The following is a 25,272-nucleotide window of genomic DNA, read 5'->3' as shown; positions in this document are numbered from 1 at the left end:
AAACGCCCAACCCCCTCCCCGTACCCCCCCTCCTCCAGCACCCACCCGCGCCGCGGCCGCTGGGCTCGCTCCCCCTCAGAACAGCCGGCGGGGCCGGGCGCTCCCCTCAGTCCGGGCCGGCGCCTCCCTCAGGCGGCAACGGCCGCGGCGAGGCTGCGCGAGGGACGGGAGGGGCGGGGACACGGCGCGCAGCCATCCCGGAAGCGCGGGGCTGAAGCGGCGGACTGGGCAAGGCGGCGGGCCGGGCCGGGCCGCACCGCACCGCGCCGCTCCGGAGAGGAACGGGAAAGGGAACGCGGAGCAGGGGGTTGACGGGCGGCGGTAGCGGCCATGACGAACTTCATCTCGGTGCAGCTGAAGAAGGCCTCGGAGGTGGACTTGGCCAAGCCGCTGTGCAAGTTCATTCAGCAGAGCTACCCGGGCGGCGACGCCCAGGCCGAGCACTGCCGCGCCGCCGAGGAGCTTAGCAAGCTCCGCAAGAGCGCGCTCGGCCGCCCGCTCGACAAGCACGAGAGCGCGCTCGAGACCCTCCTCAGGTAGGAGCAGGAGGGCAGGGCTGGGCCGGGCCGCCTCAACCCCCTCCGCCATCTCTCATCTCTCCCCCCGCTTCCGGTGGGGCGGGCGCGCACCTTTTCCCCCCTCCCTCCCACCCCCCCACTGCCCCCGGTGCCCTGCGCGGCTGAGGGGCCCCGGCAGCAGCTGCGGGCCCAGGCCCTGGGCGCGGCGGAGCCGGAGCCAGGTGTGGGCGGCCCGCGCGGGGGCGGGGCGGGGCGGGGTGAGGCGAAGCGAAGCGGCCGGTGCGCCGGGAGGAAGCGGCTGGGGCTGCCGGGCCGGTTCCGGCGGCCTGTGGGTTGGGTGCTCGCCTCCCCGCGTCTAAGCCGAGCGCTGGGGCGCCTGCCCCGGCTTGCGGCATTCTGGGGTCCCCCCTCCCTAACGGTGCGGCTCGGGCCTTGGGCGCCGTGGGGTGTTGTGTGATGGCAGCGAGCGCCGGCGGGGGAGGTGTGGGGAGCAGGCCTCGTCCCGACCGACTTCCCCTTACGAGTGTCTGTCGCCGTTGGAGCGAGCTAGAAATGACAGGCTGTTTTGCTTCTCAGAAGAGAGCAGGCGTGTCTTTAGTTTCGCTGTTACACTTTGCTGTTAGAGTTGACATCTTTCTTTTCAGTTTTGGATGTTGTTTTTGTTTTGTTTTGGTTTTTTTTTTTTTTATCTTACTGTCGTGTTTTCCTTCGGTTTTCTATGTTTAGCAGCTTCTTAAAGTATTTGCAAAGTCACATCCTTATTTTCTACTTAACACATGTAAACTTGCTATCAGAAAGTTTACTGGTGCTTCTCTTGTGCTGGAATTACCATAGGTTAGATGAGCAAAAGATTAGTCTGTGTCTTCTGCCCAATGAACTGGCTAAAGCCTGCTTTAGGACTAACTGTTCCATCATCTACAATAGCACTCGCTCTTTCCTATCTCTAGAACATTTATGGATTGCAGTATTGACTTACTGCGGTAATCCTGTTGTTCTGTTTCTCTATGTTGGAAACGTTTTGAGCCCATTTGTAGCTCATCTACTCACTGAGGTCACTGTGATTCATTCACTAGGGTAATACTAAGTACACGCTTCTATTTGCAAAACTAGGGTCAAAGATTTGGAGTACTAGAATATGTTTTACATAGCGGTAGCAAATTTTTTTTTTTTTTAAAGAAGGAAAAAAGGGATTTTCTAGTATAGGGAGAAATGGTACTTGTAGACATGACATTTCTGTAATGTCATGGATAAATAGAAATATGTTTGATGTTCACGGGATTTTCTTATTTATAAACTTAAAAAGGAAGAGGAATGGAAAAGAAGTGACTTACTAAAAAGAAGGCAGGATTTGTAAAATGAGTTACTGACGTTTTTTGAGCTTATCAACCCTTCACTGGGTGTTTAGTCTATAAAAGCGATGACTACTGATCTGTTTTGCACTATCTTTGTAGTTTCCTGTTCTAGTCCTGTTTTATTACTGCTTATGCTTTTGAAGGTCCTACTGTGTGTGCCTTTTGAAGGTCAGGGAAATAATGAGCATCTATGAACTGAAAGAGGGATTCTGCTAACCAAATGGAAAGGCATATTCTTATCTTCCCTTGAACGCTGGAATTAAGCTTCTTTTCCTGGTGGTGCCACTTAGGTTTGTGATTAGTTTGCCCCAGCCACATCATAATACTTAAGCCTATCTAACAGCTGTACACTGCCAAAAGGAGAAAGCCCTTTCTTCATTTCTGGTGCTTCTCTTATGCCATTTCTGGAAGGCAAAAGGCATTACATGTGTTTGACAGGTGAGCAACTTGAATGAGTTCAGTGGAAGGTCAGATGAACATCAGGGCCGGTGCAAAAGGGGGTAAAAGTAGTGTTGCTTGAAAGCCAAGGGGCTAAGCTGGAGCTCCCTCTTTTAGTGCCATTAGGTCATTAAATTAATTCAAGCCATAGTATGCAACTTCACCTCATTTTTTTTCTCTCTGAATAATGAAAGAAAACTGCTTCCAATTGCATAATTACCAGCTTTCTTTTTGAGTCAATTTCATATGCAGTGATCTGTTCTCTCCACTGTTGATCAATGATCAGCAGATATCTTCAGCTGGCTCAGGTGCTGTTGCAGTAGTCGGGAGGTGTTGAATAAGGCTCTGCACTGCTGCCACCTTATGTGTGAACAAGAAGTGATATCCCTGCCACACAGAAGCTCCTCTTATAAAACACCTGCATTTTAAATGGTATCATTTTAAAGTATTTGTTCCCTTTGCAGTGGAGATGAGATAGGATGAAGGTCTGAATTAACTGTAAATTAGAGAAAATAAAACAATCAGATGTATGTTTCACCCTATCTCTAACAAGTTATGAGTGGCTTGTCCCTGTGACCATTTGTATTCATTGCAATTGCTGGGAAACAAAATTTGTTCTTTTTATTGTGTAAAAATGTTCTGCAGTATATTCTGCTAATATTCTGTAAGGCGCAGTTAACTTTAGGAAGTCAGACTGTCTGCACACCCTTGAGTTTGAAGTATCTGGCTGAGCTTATGATTGAAAGAGCACAAGCGCCTGAGTGCCTTGTGTTTCATCTGAAAATTCCCTTCCCTCTCCAACTTACAGTATTTTCCTGTTGCTATTGAAGAGTTGTACTCAGTCTTACGTTTAAGTAACAACTTCAGCAAGATTTTTGTTGGAGTTTAAAACTGGTTTGTTAGTCAAGTAAGGCTGGAAGAGCTAATTACAATGTGGATACCCTTTGCATAGATTTACTTCTTTGTGGCTTTTTATAGACCATAATACCTGAGCAATGTAGACCATTTAACTGTTAAGAAATGAGGGCTTAATCTTCTGCTAATTAATCTAGGATTTGCCCACGGTTTTGTAATCTTTAGAAGCCTTGTTTTGCTGAGTAGTTACTGCAGAATTTTTTCTTTAAGGGAAAAAAATAACTCAGTTTCAGCCCTATTTCCTAGGCAAACACTGACCGGTAAAGCTTTGAAAGCGCATGGTGTGCTGTTGTTTGACTGATGAACGCAAATGCTTCTCTTGAAGAAGTATTTGAGGTACCAAGTGAAAAGGGGCACAGTGTAACTGGGAAAGACCTCAGCCTGCTTCCAAGCTTTCTTTGTTTTCTGTGAATCTGAGTGTTCTGAAGGTGACGTAGGTGAGCTTGGTACAGATGTTTCCCCTTAAAATCTGTCATAGCAGATTTGATTTAGTGGTTTTTTTTTTGTTTGTTTTTGTTTTTTTTTTTTCTTTCTTTTCTGAGTATAATTATAGCTTCAAGGGGTTCCTTGCTTCCTCTCTTAATATTAAAGATAGCCTGGACTTAATTTCCGTTTTCTGGAGGGATGGGGTGGTGGTGTGAGTTTAATTGGTTTAATTTTGCTAACAACTCTTGCCGTTCTTTTAAAAAAAGAAAAAGGGAGGGGGGAAGAAGGGGGGTTCTGTGGTTTTATTTTGAATGGTCAAATTCTCTGGGGGCTGGAAGTTGCCTTTCTGGTTTCCAGCTGTGAGTTCAGGACTCCAGTTCTTATCTAGAAGATCGAAGGCAGATCTTAGTCTCTTTTATGTTCTTTTGAAGGAGATTTTTCTTTATGATTCTTTGAAGGAGGAACAGGGTTTGAGATTCTTAATGCAATACATATATTTTAATTAAATTCTAATTTAAACCTTGATTTCCAACTCATTTGAGTGCTGTAACTTGTTTTTGCTAGCATTTAGGAGTGTGTAATGCCTGTTTTGGTGAAAGATTGCTGTACTTTGAGGACTAGATCTGTGTCACTGACATTTGCCCTCCCTTTCATTGCTGTAGTTGGAACTCATGCAGTTGATATGTTTGCATGGTTTTCTGTAGTTCATCACTCTGGCACAGCCAAAAACACAAGGCCCACCTGTGTTGCACAGCAACTTCTGTTCTTTGTGTTTTGATAGTTAGATTACTGTAAATTTTGTTTTAAATAGCAACTTTGTTTACCCTCATCCTTCAGTGTGTGACTTGTGCATCAGATGTGGCCATTACTTTGATATTTATTTTCTATCTTCATACTGCTAGTTTTATGCCATTCTGTGGTTAACATCTTCATTTACCACTTTATATATGTACCATTGGTTTTTATGTACCATTGGTTTTTATGTACCATTGGTTTTTATGTACCATTGTATTTATACATGTTTAGCTACTGCTAAGCAAAACTAAATGATTTTACATGTTGGGGTTTTTTTTGGTCTGCAGAGTTTTAAGGAGCTCTTAAATCTTGAGTAGAATTTCAAGTTCTTTAATAAAAAGAAATGACACCACTTGCTTAAAATAGTAAAGAAAATAGTAACGTAAGTGCTGAACTTTTGTAAAATCAACCAAACAAAAAGCCCTGTGTTACTGGTATTCATTGATGTTAAATGCAGCAATGTGCATGTTTGGGAGGAACGTACACCTACCTCCTTGGCTTATTTTTGTTTTCTTTGTGGTTCTGTTGACATACAAAGAATGGTCTGTCTGCAAACACCAGACTTCACAATGCTATTTAACAAGCTTTGCTTCTTGACTGCCCTCATGGCAGATGAGGACAGGGTAATCGTGGAATGTGGGAAGGCAGCTTGGCTTTATTGATGGCTTCTGGTTAACAAATTAAATTGAGGCAGGAGGAGACAGCATGGGAAGTCTTGTTTTCTTTATGATACTACCTGAAAATGACTGTGTTGAGACCAGCTGAAGGCAGTGAAGGAAATATATTTAAATACATCAGTTAAAGTGGTCTTCAGTGCTAGTATTGAACTAATTTTTGTCCTGTGTGTTAATCTGTATCAATGAAACTGCTTAGGTTAGGAATGGGGAAAAAAAAAAAAAGTGTGATTGTGTGCTAAATCAGACCAAATTTAAACCAATGAGAGAGCATCAACATGCAAAGCTGAATTTCTTTAACTACAAAAGGGATGCTATTCTCTGTGATTTTTATAGATCAAACCTTGGATGTAAGGTCGCTTAAAAAAAACCCTGTAACTACATTATATTTAACTATTGCTTCATTTCAGGTGGTATGTGCTTTCCAGATATGAACATCAAATGAAAGATGAAGAAAAGAGACAAATGAAAATCTTCTACAAAAAATATAGAATCTTTTAAAGCTAGTACCTTTCATGTGCTAGCTTCATAAATGTTGGAAGATATTAGTTGCTGTACTATCACATAGTTTAAAATTATCAGACTCTGTTATTGCCAATATTTTAGTTCTTTCTGAAAAACATCTTTGATTTAAAAGGTTTACTCTCTCAGTGGAGGAATATTTGAAGTCTGACTTCATAATGGCTGCTCTTGTAGTAGTAACCTTAATGCTGAAGTATAGGAAGGCAGAATACAGATTCATAAATTTGTGTAGGCAGTGAAAAAAATAGTCATTAGCTTTAAGATCCACATTAAGGTTTGTTTTTTGTGTGTGGTTTTTTTTTTTTAACTAGGCATACACACACAATGTTAACCCTGTTACACAAACTGTGAAACTCATCACTACAACAAGTTTTGTATATTGGAAATATAAATTGTTAAAAAGAATTTAACCAATATAATGTTGGGTGTACGCCCATATAGCAAGTCCTACAGGAATAGTATAGGAAATGGGCTTCGCATGTTATGTGTTCTACGCAATTGGCAGTTTAAAGTTTTTCTGTTCTGCATCCAGCCTGTCACTTTTAACAAGTGGTACAAGTGTAGGGTACAACTTGGGAAAACTTTGAATTGCTAACTGTTGCTTGGAACCGTGCTATGCTTGCTATATTATCTTTCTGGCATTCTTTCCTGAACATCTTGTACTGTGAGTAGACAAAATATTGGCACAGAGAAAATTTTGATTTTAATTCACTGACTGCAACAAATACTCTAATGAAAACTAAGCTTACAACTAAATAACTTTATCAAGCGTTAGGGTCTCCAGTTGATACTGTGCAAGGCAAATAGCATCTGTTTCAAAGACATTGAAGTTTAAACAGATGAGTCACAAATTGTAGGGGAGCGGGATATAATGTTCAGATCAAGAGAGTGCAGTGTAACTTGTTAATATTATGTTAAATGCTGTACTTAATTTACTTTTGCAGCATGATTTAAGGTCTAATGTACTCTTTGTCTTTCTGTATGTATACAGGGACTCCTTTGCATGACATTCTTTTCTAATGCACCCTCCATCAGAAAATGGAATAGGTCAGCTTCGTCTGTGATGCTCTTCTACTTCTAACTGAGATAGGGTTTCCACATTAGCTGTGGATATTGAACTTGATTATCTGTTATTATCTGTTCCTCTGCTGAAGAAATCCCATTTGGCAGAATTTGTCTGTCCTGCAAATCCTCTGTAGTTAGAATGAGCTTCACAACTTAGTTGTGTGTGGGATTTTTGTGCTTTTTTTCTTAAATGCCAGCATAATAAACAAAACTTTTAATTTTATTTATCTAATAGCTGTTTCTGCCTTTTTTTTTTTTTTAGATACTATGATCAGCTGTGTTCAATTGAACCAAAGTTTCCATTCTCTGAAAATCAGGTAAGAAAACTTATAAAACCATTAAACTGAATAATGGCACCTATGATGTATGACTTCCGAGCCTATACCTAACCCATTAAACAGTAGTTATCTCAAGCAAGGCATTTAATCTCTTTGAGCCCTATTTTCCTAATCTCTGTTTATTTTCTAGTTGGTGGTCACATATAGTCTATACTGAAACTTCATCTCTAGTGGCCATAATTGCCTTCGTTTCACAGATTCAGAAACGTTTTGACTTTGGCTAGTGGTCACTGCGGTCTAGGTCAGAAAGAGTTGTGCTGTGTTGATTCCTCTTCAACTTTTCTTTTTCCAAGAAGTCTTATTTCATACTATGTTAAAAAGGCTTTTAAAAATGTAATTTCTGTAGGAAAACCATTAGTAATGGATGGAATATGATCTTTGGTTTTTGAAGTAGAACAGATGTTTCATTCACAACAGCTAACAGAATAAACCACTTAAGAGCTTACCACTTTATTCCTGCCTCTGCACCTACAAATTACATAATTTTTATATAGCTATGATTTTCATTAAGCTGGTTTTTTTTTCTGCCTTATTTCTTTAGAATCGTGTCTCTAAGGAGAAATTCAGCTTAACTCCTGCCTATTGAAGTCTTCCCCAGGTGGAGACTGGAATAGATCTTTAGGTTCCTGTATTTTGGTGGAAAAAGGTGTAGGTTTTCTTGGAATATGTTTACAAATAGGACAGAACTTACTTTTTTTTTTTTGCTGACCAAATGATATTTAGATGGTAATGTTACGACTAAAAGAAAAAGTTTCTTTCAGACTTAAAGGTTACAAGTAAGGGAATAGTTTTAATGCAGTTCAGATTGATTTGAGTTTTGCATGTAGCTGCGTTCACTTGTAGCCAAGAACTGCACTTTGGTTTTTAGTATGCAAATGTTTTGATATGGTGATCTGCAAACCCTGAGACTTGGAAAACCGAAAAACTTTAAGAGCAAGTTCTTCAGATTTGTTAACTGTTCCATCAAAGGGAAGACGTAGTCGGTGGAAACAGCAATGAACAGCTGGGGACCAGAACTTCCTGAACTAGCATTGCTGCTAGAGGAAAATACGTTACCAAACAGTACTGTACCCTTTCTGAAGTTATTCTCCCCAACTACTTCAAAATGAGGGATTTTGCTGTCTTTTCTGGTTTGATACCAGTGGCCTACAACTAGTTTGATCAGCTGAATAAGATGTCAAATTGTGGGACTTCAAAGCAGATTCTGTGAAGTATTTGCATTGTCTATGAAATATATGCTGGAAGTGTAATATAAAACACACTGATTTTACTTGCATTCTCTTTCCTGAGTACGTTTCCTGATAATACTGCAATTGAATTCACTCATAAAAATGGGTGAATTTTGGTATTACAAAACAGTTCCAAATATGCTAGTAATTTGGAATAGTGGAAACTGCCTGGTTGGGTGGTTTCCTTTAACTGTGACTGTACTAGACTGTCATATTTCTTTGGAGAGGAATATCTTGATTTGGAAACAAATTTCTCTCCCTCAGAATATGATCAGAGCTGAAGGATTATTTTGAGAATGTGTGTCTTGTCTGCTTCAAATATTTTGAGCAAACTAACAGGAAGGGAAAAAATCAGAATAATTTATTTTTTTAATAACTCTTGATGATTCCCTGAAACTTCCATAATGTTTGTAATGTTACAAATGACTTAATTGTTTTATGCAATCAAAGTATAAAAGGATAAATATGTGAATTTGGGATATTTTCTGAAGACTTCATATTTAATTTTAGAGATAAAGATCTTTCTTTTTCACAACTTTCAGGTCTGTGTAACATTTACATGGAAGGATGCTTTTGATAAAGGATCACTTTTTGGAGGATCTGCCAAATTGGGTATGTGAATGTACCAAAAGTGGAAGTACTAATGATACTAAACTCTGAGAATATTTTTATATAACTGAATTGTTAATAGTCTTTCTAGTTTCAGTAGTAGGTTTTGGTAATCCAGCTCTTACTTTTCTAAATGAATAAGGTCCTCTTGAGACGTGCTTGTGGGTGAGTGAGTCCCCTCCAGAAGAAGGGGAATGATGGTAACTGGCTTCAGTAACCTAGTCTGATACACATTTTGTTCAAGAGAATAGAAGGATCTGCCTGTGCCCTGAAATGATTCTCCTATTACTTCTTTTTAAAATATTTTTGTACAGATTTGAACCCTTGGAAAGAAGAATTTGTTTCCTGCAAACATAAGGAGTTTGAGTCTATGATTTGTTTTAGTCATATAGGGACAATTCTGCACTGCAAATTCAGGATCATTAAATGGATTTGGAACACTTGCCAATAGAGAAACTGAGACTAAATGCTTTTGAGTTAAGTGAGGAGCTGTTCAGTCATGTGTCATCATTTGTTAGTGTTTCTATTTATACCTAACTGTGCATCAGGACTAGCATTGCAAGATGACCATTGCAATTTTGAAGCTCCAGACAAAGCCTGAAAAAATGTTACAGTACTTACTCTCTTTTTATTTTTTTTTTAAGTTTTTGTTCTCAAACCAGGACAATCTATAGTTTTCTGGTAGCAACTACTGATGTCTTTGCAGTTTTCCATGTTCTGAATACACATGCTGAAGTTGTGCTTGTATGAACTATAACAATACACTGCCTTCCTATATGTAAGCAGGTGGTGCACACCTTTTGTTACTTCATTTTCTAACTGTTGTAAGAAGTCCTTCTGGATATTTGGAGACCTTCCTGAAGATGTGGGGTTTTTTTTAGAATTTGATTGGTTCTCTCTTCTTTGGGGCTAGCGCTTCATGATGATTGAATCTGTTTCATAGTAAAGTTCAGAATATTTCATTATGACTTAAACATAGCCTGTGAATCGCTTGAGATTTTTAATAATTGTGAGGAAAAGAATTGGTAATCATACTGTTGATGGTTACCCTGAGAATTTGAATAAATGTGATGTTACAGCAGATTGAGAAAGCTTGCTTGTCTGCAGGTTAATTATATACTAGTCTAAATAATCTGTGAGGCAGATGGCTGGAGATTTATGCAACAGTCCATGTGAAATATCAAAGAAATTCTTAACTGAGATGTGAGTAATGCTCAGTTAACAAGCAATGGAATAAATTTTATTTTGAAACTTTAAAGCAAATCTTAGTGGAAAGAAATTCACAAAAGGAGTCTTCTAGTGCTTTACAGTGCTGTATTGCAGTTTATCCAGATGCTGCTCTCCAGATTAACTGTAGCATGTGTGTATCTCTTTATTTCAGACCAGAATTAGCAGTGGGGTTTCCCAGTGTAAAGCATAGTTTTCAGTTACTGATGGGACAAAATTTCTGTTGACTTCTGAGAGGAGGCGATCCTGTCTCCAGGTGGAAATTGAATGTAAAAATCCTTTGACTTCCACGGGACTAAGATGCAGGGGCGTGACTTTAGCGTTCCGGCTCTTGCTGTGGTGACAAAGTGTTATTTTCCCATCTTCCCCTGAATTCCACATCTATACTACAGGGGTAGCTGACAGATACTGTGGCTGCTTGAAAAGTGACCCAGTTCACAGCATGGCATGTAATCTAAAATATGTTGGCTTAAGTTAATAGGTAGAGCTATAAACAGATGAGTCTGAGGAAATCTATATTGCTAAACAGCTGTTCTCGCTGTAGTAAACCACACTTGAGATGCAGTCCAGAGTATAAAGTAATTTTGCACTGCAGAAACTTTAAAGCCATATTTTCTTTCCTTTCTTGGGTTTGTTTTAGTCTTTTCAATAATGTGTAAGTAGTACAAGATCATCTTTTTAGAAAAATTGTGGAAAGTAAACTAAAGAAGAGAGATGTTCTAGATAGGTGACTAATACATTCACTCAGGGAAACAAAGTGGGGAAAATGGCATGTCAGATTTGTGGTTGCTTGTTTGAAAACTCAGTGCAGGTCAAGGAGTGCTTACATAGAAACATAGAGATATGTTTGATAAATATGTAGGTGTATAAGGAGGCTGGATGTTAGTGAAATGAAACAAATATGCCTCATTAGTGCCTTCATGTTTTAAGGATAACTTAGGGGGTTGTAGCTGGGATTGTGAAATTGAAAATTCACTGGTTAAGTTTTCTGTATTCCCCTAGAGTAGGAAACAAATATCTGCAGTCTTTAGATTTTTCCAGTGCTTGCATGTGGCAAATAACCTTTTGAAAGCAATTAATAGGTTCAAAATGGTTCCTGTTCAGGTATTAATATTTCTAGAAGCGTGGGCTCCATCCTCTGGGACTAAGAAGTACTACAGGGGTTGAACAGGCCACACTGCTGTCTGTTGAGCGCAAGTTTTAATTAAGTAAATCCATAACTGTTCCAGTACATGTATAACTGAGATATTTGTCAGCATTTTCAGTCTGAAACAGTAGGTTTGAGAGGTGAAAAATGCCCTGCATTTCAATAGATAGCAAGACAGAGCATGTAAAAAATTTTTGGTCTCAATGAGAGAAGGGTAGTTAATCCTGCATTCAAGGTACAGTAAGAGCATGTAATTGGGCAGTTATTGCAAACTGATTAATGCATGTAAGTTCCTATTTCAGATTATTCTTCAGTAATGCATGTCTTTCTGTATCTTCAGGAGCCAAAAAGCTGCACTGTAGTTAGAAAGGCTTTAAAATTATTTTGTGTATGTGATTTTTCAAACTACTGCTTTTATGCTTTTTGCCACTCTGTAGTTCCTCACTTTGAAACATTTTGTGGAAGTACTTAATTTGGCTATATAAAGCCTTCAGAATGAAGATGAATTTGACTTTAAAAGTTCAGTGTGATTGGTTTTGTTTATTTTTTATATTTGTTTTTATTTTTTATTCATATCTTTAAGTATGGGTATTAGTAGTGTTGGCCTCATCTGTAGGATGTTAGAGTACTGAAGTTTATTTTCTTACAGTATGGGTAACTGTCCGTCTTGATTGCAGCTTTGGCAAGTTTGGGGTATGAGAAGACCTGTGTTTTGTTCAACTGTGGAGCGTTGGCAAGCCAGATTGCAGCAGAACAGAATCTAGATAATGATGAGGGACTGAAAGCTGCAGCTAAGCACTATCAGGTACAGAGGCTTCCTGCTTATGCTTGGGAATTCAGAATTATTAATCTTTGAACATCAAATAAGTATCTCTCAATTTTAAAGCTATATATACACATACATAAATATATATATTTTCCCCCTCTTAATTGCAAAGGTGGATTGGCTAAGTACCTGGTCTTCGCTCATATTTAGCAGCTTTGAAGGATTTAATTCTATGTAGTTCCCCATACCTTCCCCCGAGCGTGTTGGTAACGAATAACCTTCACCTTGATTTAATAATTTTAGCTAGTATAAATTTTAGTTTTAACAAGTTATGCAGTAATAATCTCTTCTTTGTGGAATGCATTAAAATTTCCATGTTTTTATGCTGTTAGGTATGGCCAGTATACCTTTATAGTCCATCTTGATAAATGTCTCGGTGTAAGTGGCTGCAAGAACAAGAATCACAAGGAATTGTTTTTAGTGGCTAAACAGTAAATGGGAGACCGTATACGCCAAAAGCTCTATTTTTTGTTTTGTATGTATTATATTTGTAAGAGAAAAAAAATCTGTTTGGAAACACGAATGGTAATATATTACTTTGTTTTACTTAGTTTGCAAGTGGTGCTTTCCAACACATCAAAGACACGGTGTTGTCAGCCTTGAATCGAGAACCTACAGTGGACATCTCTCCAGACACAGTTGGAACTCTCAGCCTGATTATGTTGGCTCAAGCCCAAGAAGTCTTCTTTTTGAAGGCTACAAGAGGTATATCTTAATTTTCAGCTTGTATATTTATGTTCTCATTACAATTTCCACAAAAACTTACAAGTGTTTTAAGTTAAGAGCTTGTAAAAGGCCTTTCAGAAGTTTTTATTTTTGCCTTTACTGATTTTCTCCCCATGCATTTGTAGGTCATTAAGAATTTATCTAAGGTTCACCTGACAATGCAGTTGTCACATATGCCTTTCCTTTCTTTTTGTGTCCAAAACAATTAGTCTTCATCTACACAAAGGATTTTGCTGGTTTATATTTTTTCCTTTTCACCCTTGAGAACAAAAGAAATTCTCTAAAAGAACTGAGAGTGTTAGAAATGGTGCATAGGGGTTTTACAACTCCTCCCCTCCTCCTCTGTCTGTGGAATGATTTCATGAGAATTTAGAAAGAAAGGTATAACTGTGCTAGGAAACAAATGAAGTTTCCTAAGAGTTTAGGGGAAACAAATTCTGTTTGATTGTTCCTGTTATTAAGAAAGGAATTCTTTGACCCAGTCTAACTTTGAGAATGCCCTGTTTATCTTGGAAAGTGATATTCTGCAGGTAGAACAAAGGATTATGTCTTTACTTGTTAAAGGCTGATTGTGAAATACTGATTCAGAGGCTGCGTATTTTAATACAACTATTAACGAACATATACTTCAAAGATTTTTCCTGTGGAACAGTACTGTCTTCGGTACAAGCTCTCTTACTCTTTGCTAATCTGCTCTTCTCTCTGTATTTACAAGAAGTTGTGCCTCTGAAGTTACATACTTCTAAAAGAAGAACTAAGGGCATAGAGGTCATGTGCAACTGCCCACCAACTCCTCTTTCTCCATACGTTGTTTGGAATACAATGGAGAAAGACAGGTTATCTTAACTGGGATGTTTCTTTTCACAGGGAAGATCCCTGAAAATTCTTGTAACTTTACTGCTTTTAGAACTTTAATGAGAAACTACTGTCCTTCAGCCAACTGATAAATTATGCTTATGTTCTTTATCATGCTGGTAGCAATATTTTAGTCTCTGATTATTTGGACGTTGTTTTGAAGTAAAATTGTATAACAGATGCCTGAAGTTTTTCTTCAGAACAGGAGCAGACGCTTGCGTCATTTTGCATGGGAAATAGAGGTGACAGAAAGATCTATTTCCTTCACCTGATTTCTTCTTACTCAAAAAGTGAAAAAGATAAAGCAAGGCTGATCCAAATCCCACATGTGCCCCATGAACTGAAGATTTTTGTGACTGCCCCCAAGACCACAAGTCTGCCAGTGCTAGAAGGACAGTAAGGTTAATAATCATCTGACTACGGAGGCTGTAGATTTTGCCAGATGTAGAGGGGCAGGAAAGATATTTTGTGAAGAATGCTTGACAACACTATTAACTTCAGAAACCCATCAGTGTCTTTAAGTCTGCATGTGTTAACTCTGCCATCTCAAGGCTTGTATTGTAGCTGCAACATTTTAAAGATATGTGAGTAAAAATTAAAGCTTCTGATGGTGAAAGATATATTCCAAGCTGTCTGCATGAACAAATGAGTCTCCTTTAACATTTCCCTTGTTAATGGAAATGTAGTTAATATGCCAATATTTTTTTTTCTTTTCTTTTCTTAGAGCTCAAGCTCTATGAACGGAGGTGCAGCTACCACACACTAGGTGGGGCTAGAAGGACAGTCTATTTAGATTTATTTTTTTTTTTTTTTTTAAATATTTAGCGCACTGGACAGAAACGTTTTAGTGAAGTAGTAAGTTGCTAGATCTCATATGCTCCTTTTTCTCTGTTTGTCATCTAAATCCTGTTCCACAGTGAAAAGAGCTTTCTGGCATACCTGAAATGCATTTACCTCATAGAAGATAAATATACTACATCATAGCTCATGCCTGAAGTGTTGTAGATAGATGTGTGAATACACTGGAATGAGCAGACCACTTGCGAATTCTTTTGATTTAATTTTGGCAATTAAGCATGCTCTGCAGACTTTCTAATCTCCCCATACCCCCCACTCATGCTTATCAATCTGTCAGTACATAGAAGTCACCTGAATCCGAGGATACTTGTTTGTAAGGACAGCTATTTAGAGTGGACGGCCAAAGTTTGCATTGATTGCCTGCCTTCTCTTGGAAGGCGGAATTGCTGGTACAGGCCAGAGGTGATTATAAAAGGAGATAAAGATAGATGCAGCATGTTCCTATTTTAACAGTTTTGGCTTCAGGAACAGGGTGAGGACCTGAGGCAGGGAATAGTGCTGCTGCTAGGAACATGCAGCTTTGATATGAAGTAGTGGATACCATTTGGAGGAACTGTGGTTATTTATGTCTGGGAATGGTGTTTCTGTACTCGCTGTAAGCTAACAGTGGTGTGGACTGCCATGGAAAGGACCGGTCCCTTCTCTTCTGTTGCACTTTTACAAATCTTTGAGAGTCCTGACACGGAATTGAGCTAGAGAACAGATCCTGCTGAAAATTAACTATTTTTTGCTAACTAAGTTTCAGCTAAATTCTTTGACTATGGCTGCACAAATGCTTGTGTTGGCACAAGGGAAGGGCTGGGAACAAGCTGCCAGAGTTAGAGTGGGACTGTGGCTCTTATTGGCAGCTTGCCATTGGTCTGAGGTAAAGCATCAATCTTAATCCTCGATAAATGTCAGCAGCTGCCAAAGGATTTCTTGTACAACTGACTGAACTTTCAGTGTCCTGATTGAAATAGAAAGTCTGGAAACTGCTGCTGGATGTCAAGAGAGAAGAATGGGATCCCACCTTTGAGCTACAATGTAAAGCTATACCCTTAGAATGTGGTTATTGCTGTTTGAAGATGAAGTAATTTTACGTGATCACTTGTAAAAACTGATTATAATCAAAATTGTTCTTTGTTTTATCTCCCCCTCCCTGCAGATAAAATGAAAGATGGTATCATAGCTAAACTCGCTAATCAAGCTGCTGATTACTATGGTGATGCTTACAAACAATGTCAATATAAAGATACTTTGCCCAAGGTTAGTAACTCTCATGGAAACTAATCTAGGATCTGCTGTTATTGTGAATAACTGCTGTTGTTTACAATGGACTTGATGAAATACACTTAAATTGTATTCTCAAGAAAAGCTGACTTATTGCTATGTTTAAGGGAAATGAACCTGTGATTTGAAAAACAGTGGAGAATGTAGGAGGGAAAAGATAATGTGTTTTTTTTCTTTTTAAAGAAGTAAAATCTTATTACATGAAGTGTGTTTACTTACAACACATTTCATTTAACGTGAACTTTTAATGTTTATGATGGCATTTAGGTATGGCTTCTTAGCACTTAATGCCTTACTAAATCTGTTTTTCAAACTAACACTTTCTAATGGGGCTTAATTGGCTTCTAGTCTCAATGTTTTCATATGTAATTTGCCCTCGCGTACAGTGTGAATACGGTGGTACTGTTCACATACCTGTTAATGAAAAAATGTAACTGGGATTCAGTGTATGCCCTCTGTCCTTCTGCCTGTCTTCTCCTCTTCTTCCACCCCAAAACAATCTTGATACTTCTAAATTTATGGGCACTAGTTAGAACACAGGAAGTTCCGTTCAAATACACGGAAACACTTCTTTACGGTGAGGGTGACAGAGCACTGGCACAGGCTGCCCAGGGAGGTTGTGGAGTCCCCTTCTCTGGAGATTTTCAAGACCCGCCTGGATGCAGTCCTGAGTAATGTGCTCTAGGCAATCCTGCTTTAGCAGGGGAGTTGGACTAGATGATCTCTAGAGGTCCCTTCCAACTCTGAAAATTCTGTGATTCTGTGAAATTATCTGAGTTAAGTCTTGACTGTTCATTTGTGTGCTGTTGGTTTTGGAAGATGGAGGAAGATATTTTTTCATGCTCTTTGAATATATACTGTATAACAACTACTTTAAAAATGAACAGGTTTTCAGTTTATCAAATGTATCAATTATGTTCAAATCATAAAATAGTACAAAACCTTTTGTGCAGTGCTATAACTGTAAAAGTTGGATAAGATTTACTTCTGGTATTGTTAGACTCTTTAAATTTGTGTCTAACTAGGTAGGAGATTGTCTTCCATAGTGCTGTTTTTTGTTAATGTCCCTGGGAAGCATCCCTTGTTGCTAATTTGCAGTTATTTTTCTCTCATTAATAGTTTCAGAACTCTGAAATAACTATTCCAGCTTGCAGTGGTCTTTTTTGTTACAAAGAAAATGTAAAATATATTAGATTTACTAAAAATTCACTAGAAAACTTACTAAAAACATTTTTGCCAGAGATAAATGGAAGTGTTTGATGTCTGGTCCTATAACGTAATATGCAGTCTTAGTCAAATTATTGCAAAAGTGTTTGCTAAAGGCACTTTTATTCCCTCTGGGAAGAAAAACTTTGGGTAATTTTTTCCTCCCTCTAGTTTCTAATGAAGAATAGAATTTTGATAATGATAGGAACTGTATGGGTAAGGGCTACTGTACTAAAATAAAAGTGTGCATTTTCATTCTTAAGCAGTAAATTACACAACTGTCTGTCAGCCAGTCAGTGACTTTTTATATATATTTTTGGGAAAAAAAAAAAGTTTTTTAAAGTTAAACTGATATCTTGCTTGGCTGCAATTATTTTAGATTCTTTTATGTATGCACATATTTCCTCTCACTTTCTGTGGCATTTTAAAGATTGGGGCAATTTGTCACTCTAGATAATGTGTTTACAATTGATTTCTGAGAGGCAATGAGATATAATAAAGCCCTTGCTTTGTCTTTTGTTGTTGTGGACCTTTTTAAGCCATAGATCTGCTCCCTTTTCCAGTTGCACAGTAATCTGTCAATTGATTATATGAAAGAACATAATGAGGTTTGCTGCTTCCATGAGTTAACACCAGGTCTGAGAACAGTTACATGTTCAGGAGTGTGAAATAGAGGTTGACTTGATGGGTTAAGACTCCAGTTGCAAGGCCTCCCAGACAACTTCTTTCTTCCAAATCTACCCTATTTTTTTCTTTTTTTTTTCATCTCTATGGGGGCAGCAAGTTTGCACAAATGTGAAGAAGCAGGTCTTTATATACTGAGGTCTTTAAAACATCACTCTGGTTTTCCAGTGCTCCTTGATTTAAGAAATAAAACAGTAAGACCAAATCCTTGATCAAAGACCATGCCTATACTGTGGGCTGCAGCGTAATGTTTTCTTCATGTCTTGGTTGGTACTCCTGCAAAGATAAGTGCATTTATATAAAAGTCTAATAATGACTTTTAAATCTTTTAAATTGCTTTTCATGTCAATAGTTATTGGTCCCCTCTATTTGTTCTTTGCTTTCATAATTTTAGAGTTACTTTCTTGATAGGTCTGGTGCTGTTTTAAGTGTAATTGCTTAGTTTAAATAAATAAAAAAAGGGCCCGTCTTCCCCCCTTCCCTTTCATTTAAGAACTTCGTCTTGGCTTTGTCTTGGGGGCATTTGGGTATGTTCTTGTAACTGTCCTTTCTAATATATGCATGCGTTTCTAATCTTTGAAGTAAATGTTGCGACTTCATGGCTTGAATTTAAATTTTAGTTCATCTAAAATAATGGACACTAGGAATTTTGCAACAACAGATTAAAAAAACTGGATTCAATCCATGCAAAGTCACACGGTCTCTGACATTTACTTCTAATGTTTTAACCTATCTAAACCATTAATTGGGTGATTCTAATTTCCTTTTCTTCTTCCTTTTTCTTCCTGCATCCCATGTTATCTGTGGTGGTTAATGTGGTTGGACTTTGCCCTGGTCAGTATTTTTATTTCCAGGAGGTGTTTCCTGTTCTGGCTGCAAAGCACTGCATTATGCAGGCCAATGCAGAATACCATCAATCTGTCCTGGCAAAACAGCAGAAGAAATTTGGTGAAGAAATTGGGAGGTTGCAGGTGGGTAACTCTTTTTCTTCTCTGAAAAATGTGGGAAAGCTTTAAATTGTGTAAAGCTAGTTCAGAATTCTAAAATTAAAATAACTAAGAATGAAACACATATTAAAAAAATTACAGAGCTGTATCTTTGTTTGCACAGGCTTCTTATCTCAATACAGCTGATATAACAGATTTGTTAATAAATTTTCCTAAGTAATGTTATTTAAAAAAAGACCCCAAACATTAAAATTCTGCCTGGTCTATACATAACTCCTTTCCTGCAACCGTGATTTAAATCTGAATAATTTTTGAAAAATGTACACACAATTGTATTTTTAGTCTTTATAGCTTTTTGCCTCTATATCTGGTTTCTAGAGGGACTCAGATATAGATGTTATAGTAATATGAGTAAGGTCTTCACATGTTTTTAGTAAGGTAGGGAAGAAAATGACTGAAAAATAACTCCTTGCTTCAAGTTCCCTGGTCCTTGGGGCGGAAAAAAAAAGCAGTGCTGCTTCAACTGACTTTGTAGGATCCATGTGCAATATCTATTTATTGATATGCAGGAGAGTTGAGAGACTTGTATAAGACTATCATGATGACATGTTGAAAGTTACCATTATGCATTTATTGACTTGGAGTGGGATGGAGCTTGAATCTTTTTTTTTTGTATGCTTGCATGACAATGAAGTTGCTGTATGAACTTCTGATAGCAAGTTGTTATACTTTGGCTACATTACTAGGTGATAGATGAAGGTGTATTGGTTGTTTATTCTTGAGTTTGAAATCTGCGTAGTAGATCTCCTTTTCTAGGACTCTACGGTAATAGAATATTAATGTCTTTTTGTTAGTGCTCACCCTTGACAGGTCTGGCTATATCAAATTTACTGTAATTCTGAAGTTGTCTAGTAAATTAGCTTGTGTCCATGATTTTTCTTCATGTTGTGTTACAGAAAATAACCCTTCATGCTGAATAGTTAAAGTTTTGGTGATTTGTGGGTGGGGTGGTTTTTTTTGTTGGTTTTTTTTTTTTTTTAGGGAAGTCTGAGCGGAAATACTCCATTATTGTTTCAGCACTGCTTCATGAACAGCATGTAGTCAGAAGTTAAAAGCCTGTGGCATCTTATTTAATACATTTAAGAAGATGAAACTGAAATCCTGTTCTCCATAGTTATTAAAATACTGCTTCCATAATTAATCTAAATTAGAGGTTTAGTATTCTTTTTGATGAGTTTTTGAAGAATGCAGTTGCTATAAAGTAATACTCTATTTCCCTTTTTAAAAGCTACAGCAAAGATGGATTAAATTGGGGAATTATGTAAATTCCTCCAAAATAAAGTATATATGCACACCCTTGTTTCTTCTCTCACTTTCTGTTTATGGCAATTGCTAGTTAGACTGTGGTATTTTATGAAACCAGAACTACTGTTTTGTGATGTATGGCACAATGGAAAGTGTCAAAAAATCTCAGCAAATTTCAAATAGACTTCCTTTCTAATGTAGCTCAGGTTCCACTTTGCAATCCCAAGAAGTTGGTTTTTGAATTGTGAGTTTATGTAAACCTGGACTGATGTTGTTTCTTAGAATTTTGTTTTTAGGCATTCACAACACAAATGTGATCAGGATTGAGCAGATACAATCAAAGGACAATGTTTTGTCTTGCATTTCTTCTGTAATAAGTTGGATGTTGGAAAACCAGATACTTCAGGGTTGTGTCTAGACTGAGTAGACAGAATTGGAGAGACAGAAGACCTGGTATTTTATTTCAGTTTGCAGTAGGATTCCAGCATAATTTCTGTAGCTTCTGAGCTTAAGGTTAAATGGGTATTAGTGGCAGGTCTGACAAGCAAGACTCTGGCCTCTTCCTTCATGAATGTGCGTGAGGGTTGAGAAACAATTTGCAGTATCTGCAAAAGCAAGCTGTGGGTTTTGTGAAACAACATGAAAATGATACGGTGGTGCTTTTTTTTTTTTTTTTTTGTGAATGGGTGCTCGAAGCGTTACTGCCTTTAACTCATGATCACTTCTTCTGGATTTTGGGGAGTCATAGTGAAGGTATTTTGAGAGATTAACTTGGTTACTGGGTTTTTGGGTTTGTTTAGTTTTTTTTTCCCTATGAACTATTTTAATGAGTAAAATCTTTTTTTTTTAATACAAAAGAGGAAAGAATACTTTCTTAACAAAATAATAATATTGATCATATGCGTTGGCAGTAGTTACTTGGCTAAGTGGGAAGTTCATCTGTTTTCCTAAGTATATATGAAAGGAAGAAGGAAAAGTTTTTTTGATTTTAACTGTATTTTTACTCTTTTTTTTTTTTTTTTTTTTTTTTTAGCATGCGGCAGACTTGGTGAAAACAGTGGCGTCTCGTTATGATGAATATATAAATGTTAAAGATCTGGTCGACAAAATCAACCGTGCACTTACAGCTGCCAAAAAAGACAATGACTTCATTTACCATGACCGGGTTCCTGACCTGAAAGACTTGGAGTCCATTGGAAAAGCCAGTCTTGTGAAGTCCACACCAGTTGTTGTTCCCCTCAGTCAGAAATTCACTGGTAAGGGACATGTGTGGAGTGCACAGTAATTGTTACTTTGTGAAACACATGGCCAACAAAGTTCATTTAGACCATGAAAAAGTAAACATTTACTTTTGAATTTCATTAAGTGTACAGCAATTTTTTTGAAACTGCCATTTGTCTTTTCCACTTTGTTCTACTACTTGATGATAAAAAGTACCGAAAGAATAAACCACACCTTGAAAATCATTATCTGCAATGTTTTTAATCCTACAGTTGTTTTGAATATAATTATATTACACATATATATGTAATATATATATAACAAATTATTTCGAAATCAATTTCAGTCATAAAAACTGAAATCTGCCCTAGAGACCTGTAGAAATAGATTTATTTTTTAAGACATCCTAGGGGGTTTGGGAGAGTATCTTGAACTGTTTAGATCAGTCTCTGTAGTATAACCTGTACAAAAGAGCCGTTAAGGTGTTTGTGTCCTTTTTACCTTCGCAGTGCAACTTGAGTAATTTATACTACTTTAATTGCAGACCTGTTTGAGAAGATGGTTCCATTGCAAGTTCAGCAATCTGTGAGTGTTTATAACCAGAGAAAGGCAGATCTAGTAAACAGGTCAATAGCCCAGATGAGAGAAGCCACAAATCTGGCAAATGGGTAAGTGTGGCTGCTTCTTAAATTTATCAAGAGGACTTAGGGAACAGCCTATAAACACTGGTTGCTTTGCAGCCTGCAGCCATTCAGGTTACTGTATGGTAGGCTGACAAACTTAAGCCATAGCAGGGATATTTAGAACTACTTTCCTGCAGATGTTAAAGACTGAAGTCATATTAAGAACAAATAGTATTTTATTTTCTTCAATCTCATTTTTTAGGAGTCTGATACTTCCTCAGAAGAAGTTCCAGTTCCATTAATCTAGATGGATTTTCATTTTCCAGTGGTCAGCTTGATTGTACTAGTGACACAATATCTGATATTTTTCACCCAAAATCTTGTTCTTTAAAATAAGTAATAATATTACATTCCCATCTTTCAGCTTGATATAAATTTAACTCAAGGCAGTTGGTTTTTTATCTACCAGATAGTTAATACTGGAAATGTTTGCCATATTTTGTAAGTGCTAAAAGAGCAGTATTTGTTTAGCTTTTTATGAACTTTATAACTTTTTTGGTGAGATATACACTAGGAATAAGTTTAGGGTTTTCAGTTTGAAATGTCTTTCCAGGCATACATTATGCCGTTTCCTTTATAATTGACTCTGTGATTGTTTGACTGGATAGCAGTGGAATTTACAGGATAAAACCATCTGATGCTACAAAAAGTTGCTATTGAACTTGTTGACTTTTTCAGTGTGTTGGCTTCCCTCAATCTTCCTGCTGCTATTGAAGATGTGTCTGGTGATACTGTTCCTCAGTCTATTTTGAACAAGTCTAAGTCTGTGATTGAACAGGGAGGAATTCAGACTGTTGATCAGCTCATCAAAGATCTGCCTGAACTGCTACAAAGGAACAAAGAAATTTTAGATGAAGTAAGCTCAGCAGCTGCTAAGACTAAAACATTCTTAGACACCACCAGTGAACTTTTTCTCCTTAAATGGCAATAGAAAAAGCACACAATTATCCAAATGCTTGTAACTTTAATACCACTTTAAAAATATGTAATTTAAGTGTTTAGTTCATACAAAACCCGTGCTGTTGCATGTGGATGTTCCCTTACAAGTATTTTGTTTTTAAAATTGCTGGGGGGTGGGGAGAGAAGCATTCTAAAGAAATGCCTGGTTTTTATTTGCCAAATTAAATTTATAAAGGATGTATAAGTATTCTTTATTTTCTACACTAGCTGTATATTTTGTAGCCATTTCATGTTTAGAATGGCTTGTAATGCATGTAACATTTTACTCTTGTAGTCACTAAGATTATTAGATGAAGAAGAAAATACAGACAATGACCTGCGAACAAAATTCAAAGAACGCTGGCAGAGAACGCCATCCAATGAACTATATAAGCCTTTAAGGACAGGTAAAGTTCATGTTTCATGCTTTGAATTCTGGAGATGCTCTACAAACGTCCATTCTTGTGTAAATTAAAGTAGTTTTCAGTGCTCTGATACTACCTTTAAAGAAACAAATTTCAGTTTAGAAGAGGTTTTGTCAAAATATCCTTACTGCGATCTGCACCGTTATTTGGAGTTCAGAGATTATGTGATAGCAGAGAATTTGCTGCTGCTTTTGCACCCCTGCAGTGTGTGTGCAGTCTGAAGTTTTACAGAGCATATGTAATGAAAAATGGCTGCCCTTCTAAGAATCTGGTTGCAATTACTTCTTAAATACATTTCTTTGTATATTAACATCCTTTTTTTGTATTTCCCATCAAGGTATTTTTCTCTTTGATTTGGTGTTCTGTTCCCCCCCACAGTTAGTAAAACTACTTAGGCCATGACTATAGCATGATTTCTGTGTGCTTAATATGTGTTGTTTTGAAGCTAACAAGGGACTGGTACCAGTGCCTTAGTTTGGCAAAGTTACAGGGATTTAGACCTGGGGAGTAGCTCAAACCCGTGTTCGTTTATATAATTGTATAATTATATAATTTTGTATGCTTCTCTGGGGAATTAATATAAGCGCCTAGTTTGTGCACTATTTAAAACATAACTTAAAAGCTTAAGTTTTATTTATGTCTTAATAATGTCAGAATGTGCAGGCTCATAAAAATGTATGAAGACTTGCCGAAAAGCATGAAAACTGCTCTCCTGCAAGACTTGGATAAAAAGAATTTTGAAATTATATAAACACCGTTTTTCTCCTCCCACCACCAGAGGGAGCCAATTACCATAATATTTTGAATAAAGCTGTGCAAGCAGATGGCCGAGTTAAAGAGCGCTATCAGTCTCACCGGGATACGATTGCACTGCTGTGTAAGCCAGAGTCAGAACTCAACGCAGCCATTCCTTCTGCCAACCCAGCAAAAACATTACAAGGAAGCGAGGTAAGGCGTTGAAACTGGTCTCTATTTTGAATAGAAGTGCTATTTGTCTAACAAAGTAAACTTACAGGAATTGTTGTGGAAGCTGATCCTTAGCTGCTCTTGTTTCTGTCGCAGTTGATACAGGAGACAACTAAAATTTGGAAAAGCAGTTGTCTTTTTGTTTAAAATCTGCTTGAGTATATTCTGTACGCTTAGAGTGAGCGACTTCAATCACCATGGACAGTAAGACTGGTTCACTATTATAAAAGGAGCAATTCTTGATGAATATTTTTGCTATGTAGGGTGGTGGGATGTAGTGCTCAGGTTCTTGGGGCAGTTAGGCAATGTAAAAGACGTGGCCTAGTATTTTAAAGTATTAGGCAATTACACCAGCTTGCTTTCCAAGAAAGTCATGGCTCATCTATAGCAATATGATTATTTTTCTCATAGGAGTGATTTGAAGACAGTGTTTTTGACTGCTATTTTTAGAATATCCTATTGGTTATTCAGTTTAAAAAAAATGTAAATTTAAAAAACTGTGTATCAATTCAGTGGTATTAGTGGAAGCAAATCTTTAGAGGAGAATATAGCTTGAGAAATATTTGAAGATATTTGTTTTGTTACATTTTGTCCTGATTTGTTATCTTAAACACATTTATAAACAAATACTTATGCAATAGTGTTGCCAGCTTCAGTGAGGAGTGCAAGATGGGAACAAGTAATAAAGTATACCTCCACAATAATTCCTTTATACCTGCGAACTTCTGACTATTTTTATTACCTAGGTTGTTAACGTCCTAAGAACTTTGCTGGCCAATCTGGATGAAGTTAAGAAGGAGAGAGAACAACTGGAAAATGACCTGAAATCTGTAAATTTTGACATGACAAGCAAATTCCTGACTGCACTTGCACAGGATGGTGCTATAAATGAGGAGGCTATCTCTTCAACAGAGTTGGACAGAATTTATGGAAGTTATGTACAGAAAGTTCAAGAGTCCCTAAAAACACAGGAAGAAATTCTCAAAAACATTCAGGTACGACACCTTGTATGTCCTCCTTCCTCTTAAACTAAGGAGCAACAATTCTTCTCTCTGTCTCTCCCCAGTGCTTTAGAAATCTCACATTGCTTTCTACTCTGTTTTGCTT

The 25,272-nt window shown here is 37.7% G+C and overlaps 1 protein-coding gene across 2 annotated transcripts in view; it reads left to right on the top strand.

Moving 5' to 3' along the window:
- The first annotated feature begins 228 nt into the window (after positions 1 to 228).
- The window catches only part of PDCD6IP (programmed cell death 6 interacting protein), a 34,454-nt gene continuing 9,410 nt past the window's right edge, over positions 229 to 25,272 (top strand). The window contains exons 1-13 of one of the 2 annotated variants that reach the window (XM_082479524.1): positions 229 to 536; positions 6,968 to 7,022; positions 8,815 to 8,884; positions 11,933 to 12,060; positions 12,633 to 12,786; positions 15,665 to 15,765; positions 18,534 to 18,650; positions 20,965 to 21,187; positions 21,697 to 21,820; positions 22,514 to 22,691; positions 23,070 to 23,181; positions 23,978 to 24,147; positions 24,912 to 25,160. In XM_082479524.1, coding sequence (XP_082335650.1) covers positions 331 to 536; positions 6,968 to 7,022; positions 8,815 to 8,884; positions 11,933 to 12,060; positions 12,633 to 12,786; positions 15,665 to 15,765; positions 18,534 to 18,650; positions 20,965 to 21,187; positions 21,697 to 21,820; positions 22,514 to 22,691; positions 23,070 to 23,181; positions 23,978 to 24,147; positions 24,912 to 25,160 — 1,887 coding nt within the window. In that variant the 5' untranslated portion in view covers positions 229 to 330. Of the gene's footprint in view, positions 537 to 6,967; positions 7,023 to 8,814; positions 8,885 to 11,932; positions 12,061 to 12,632; positions 12,787 to 15,664; positions 15,766 to 18,518; positions 18,651 to 20,964; positions 21,188 to 21,696; positions 21,821 to 22,513; positions 22,692 to 23,069; positions 23,182 to 23,977; positions 24,148 to 24,911; positions 25,161 to 25,272 lie in introns of both variants that reach the window. The other variant, XM_082479523.1, reaches the window with a different exon arrangement.

This window comes from Vanellus vanellus, assembly GCF_965231255.1.
Source record: "Vanellus vanellus genome assembly, chromosome: 2".
In the NCBI taxonomy this organism is placed as follows: domain Eukaryota; kingdom Metazoa; phylum Chordata; class Aves; order Charadriiformes; family Charadriidae; genus Vanellus; species Vanellus vanellus.
This window is presented reverse-complemented; position numbering and strand designations above follow the sequence as displayed.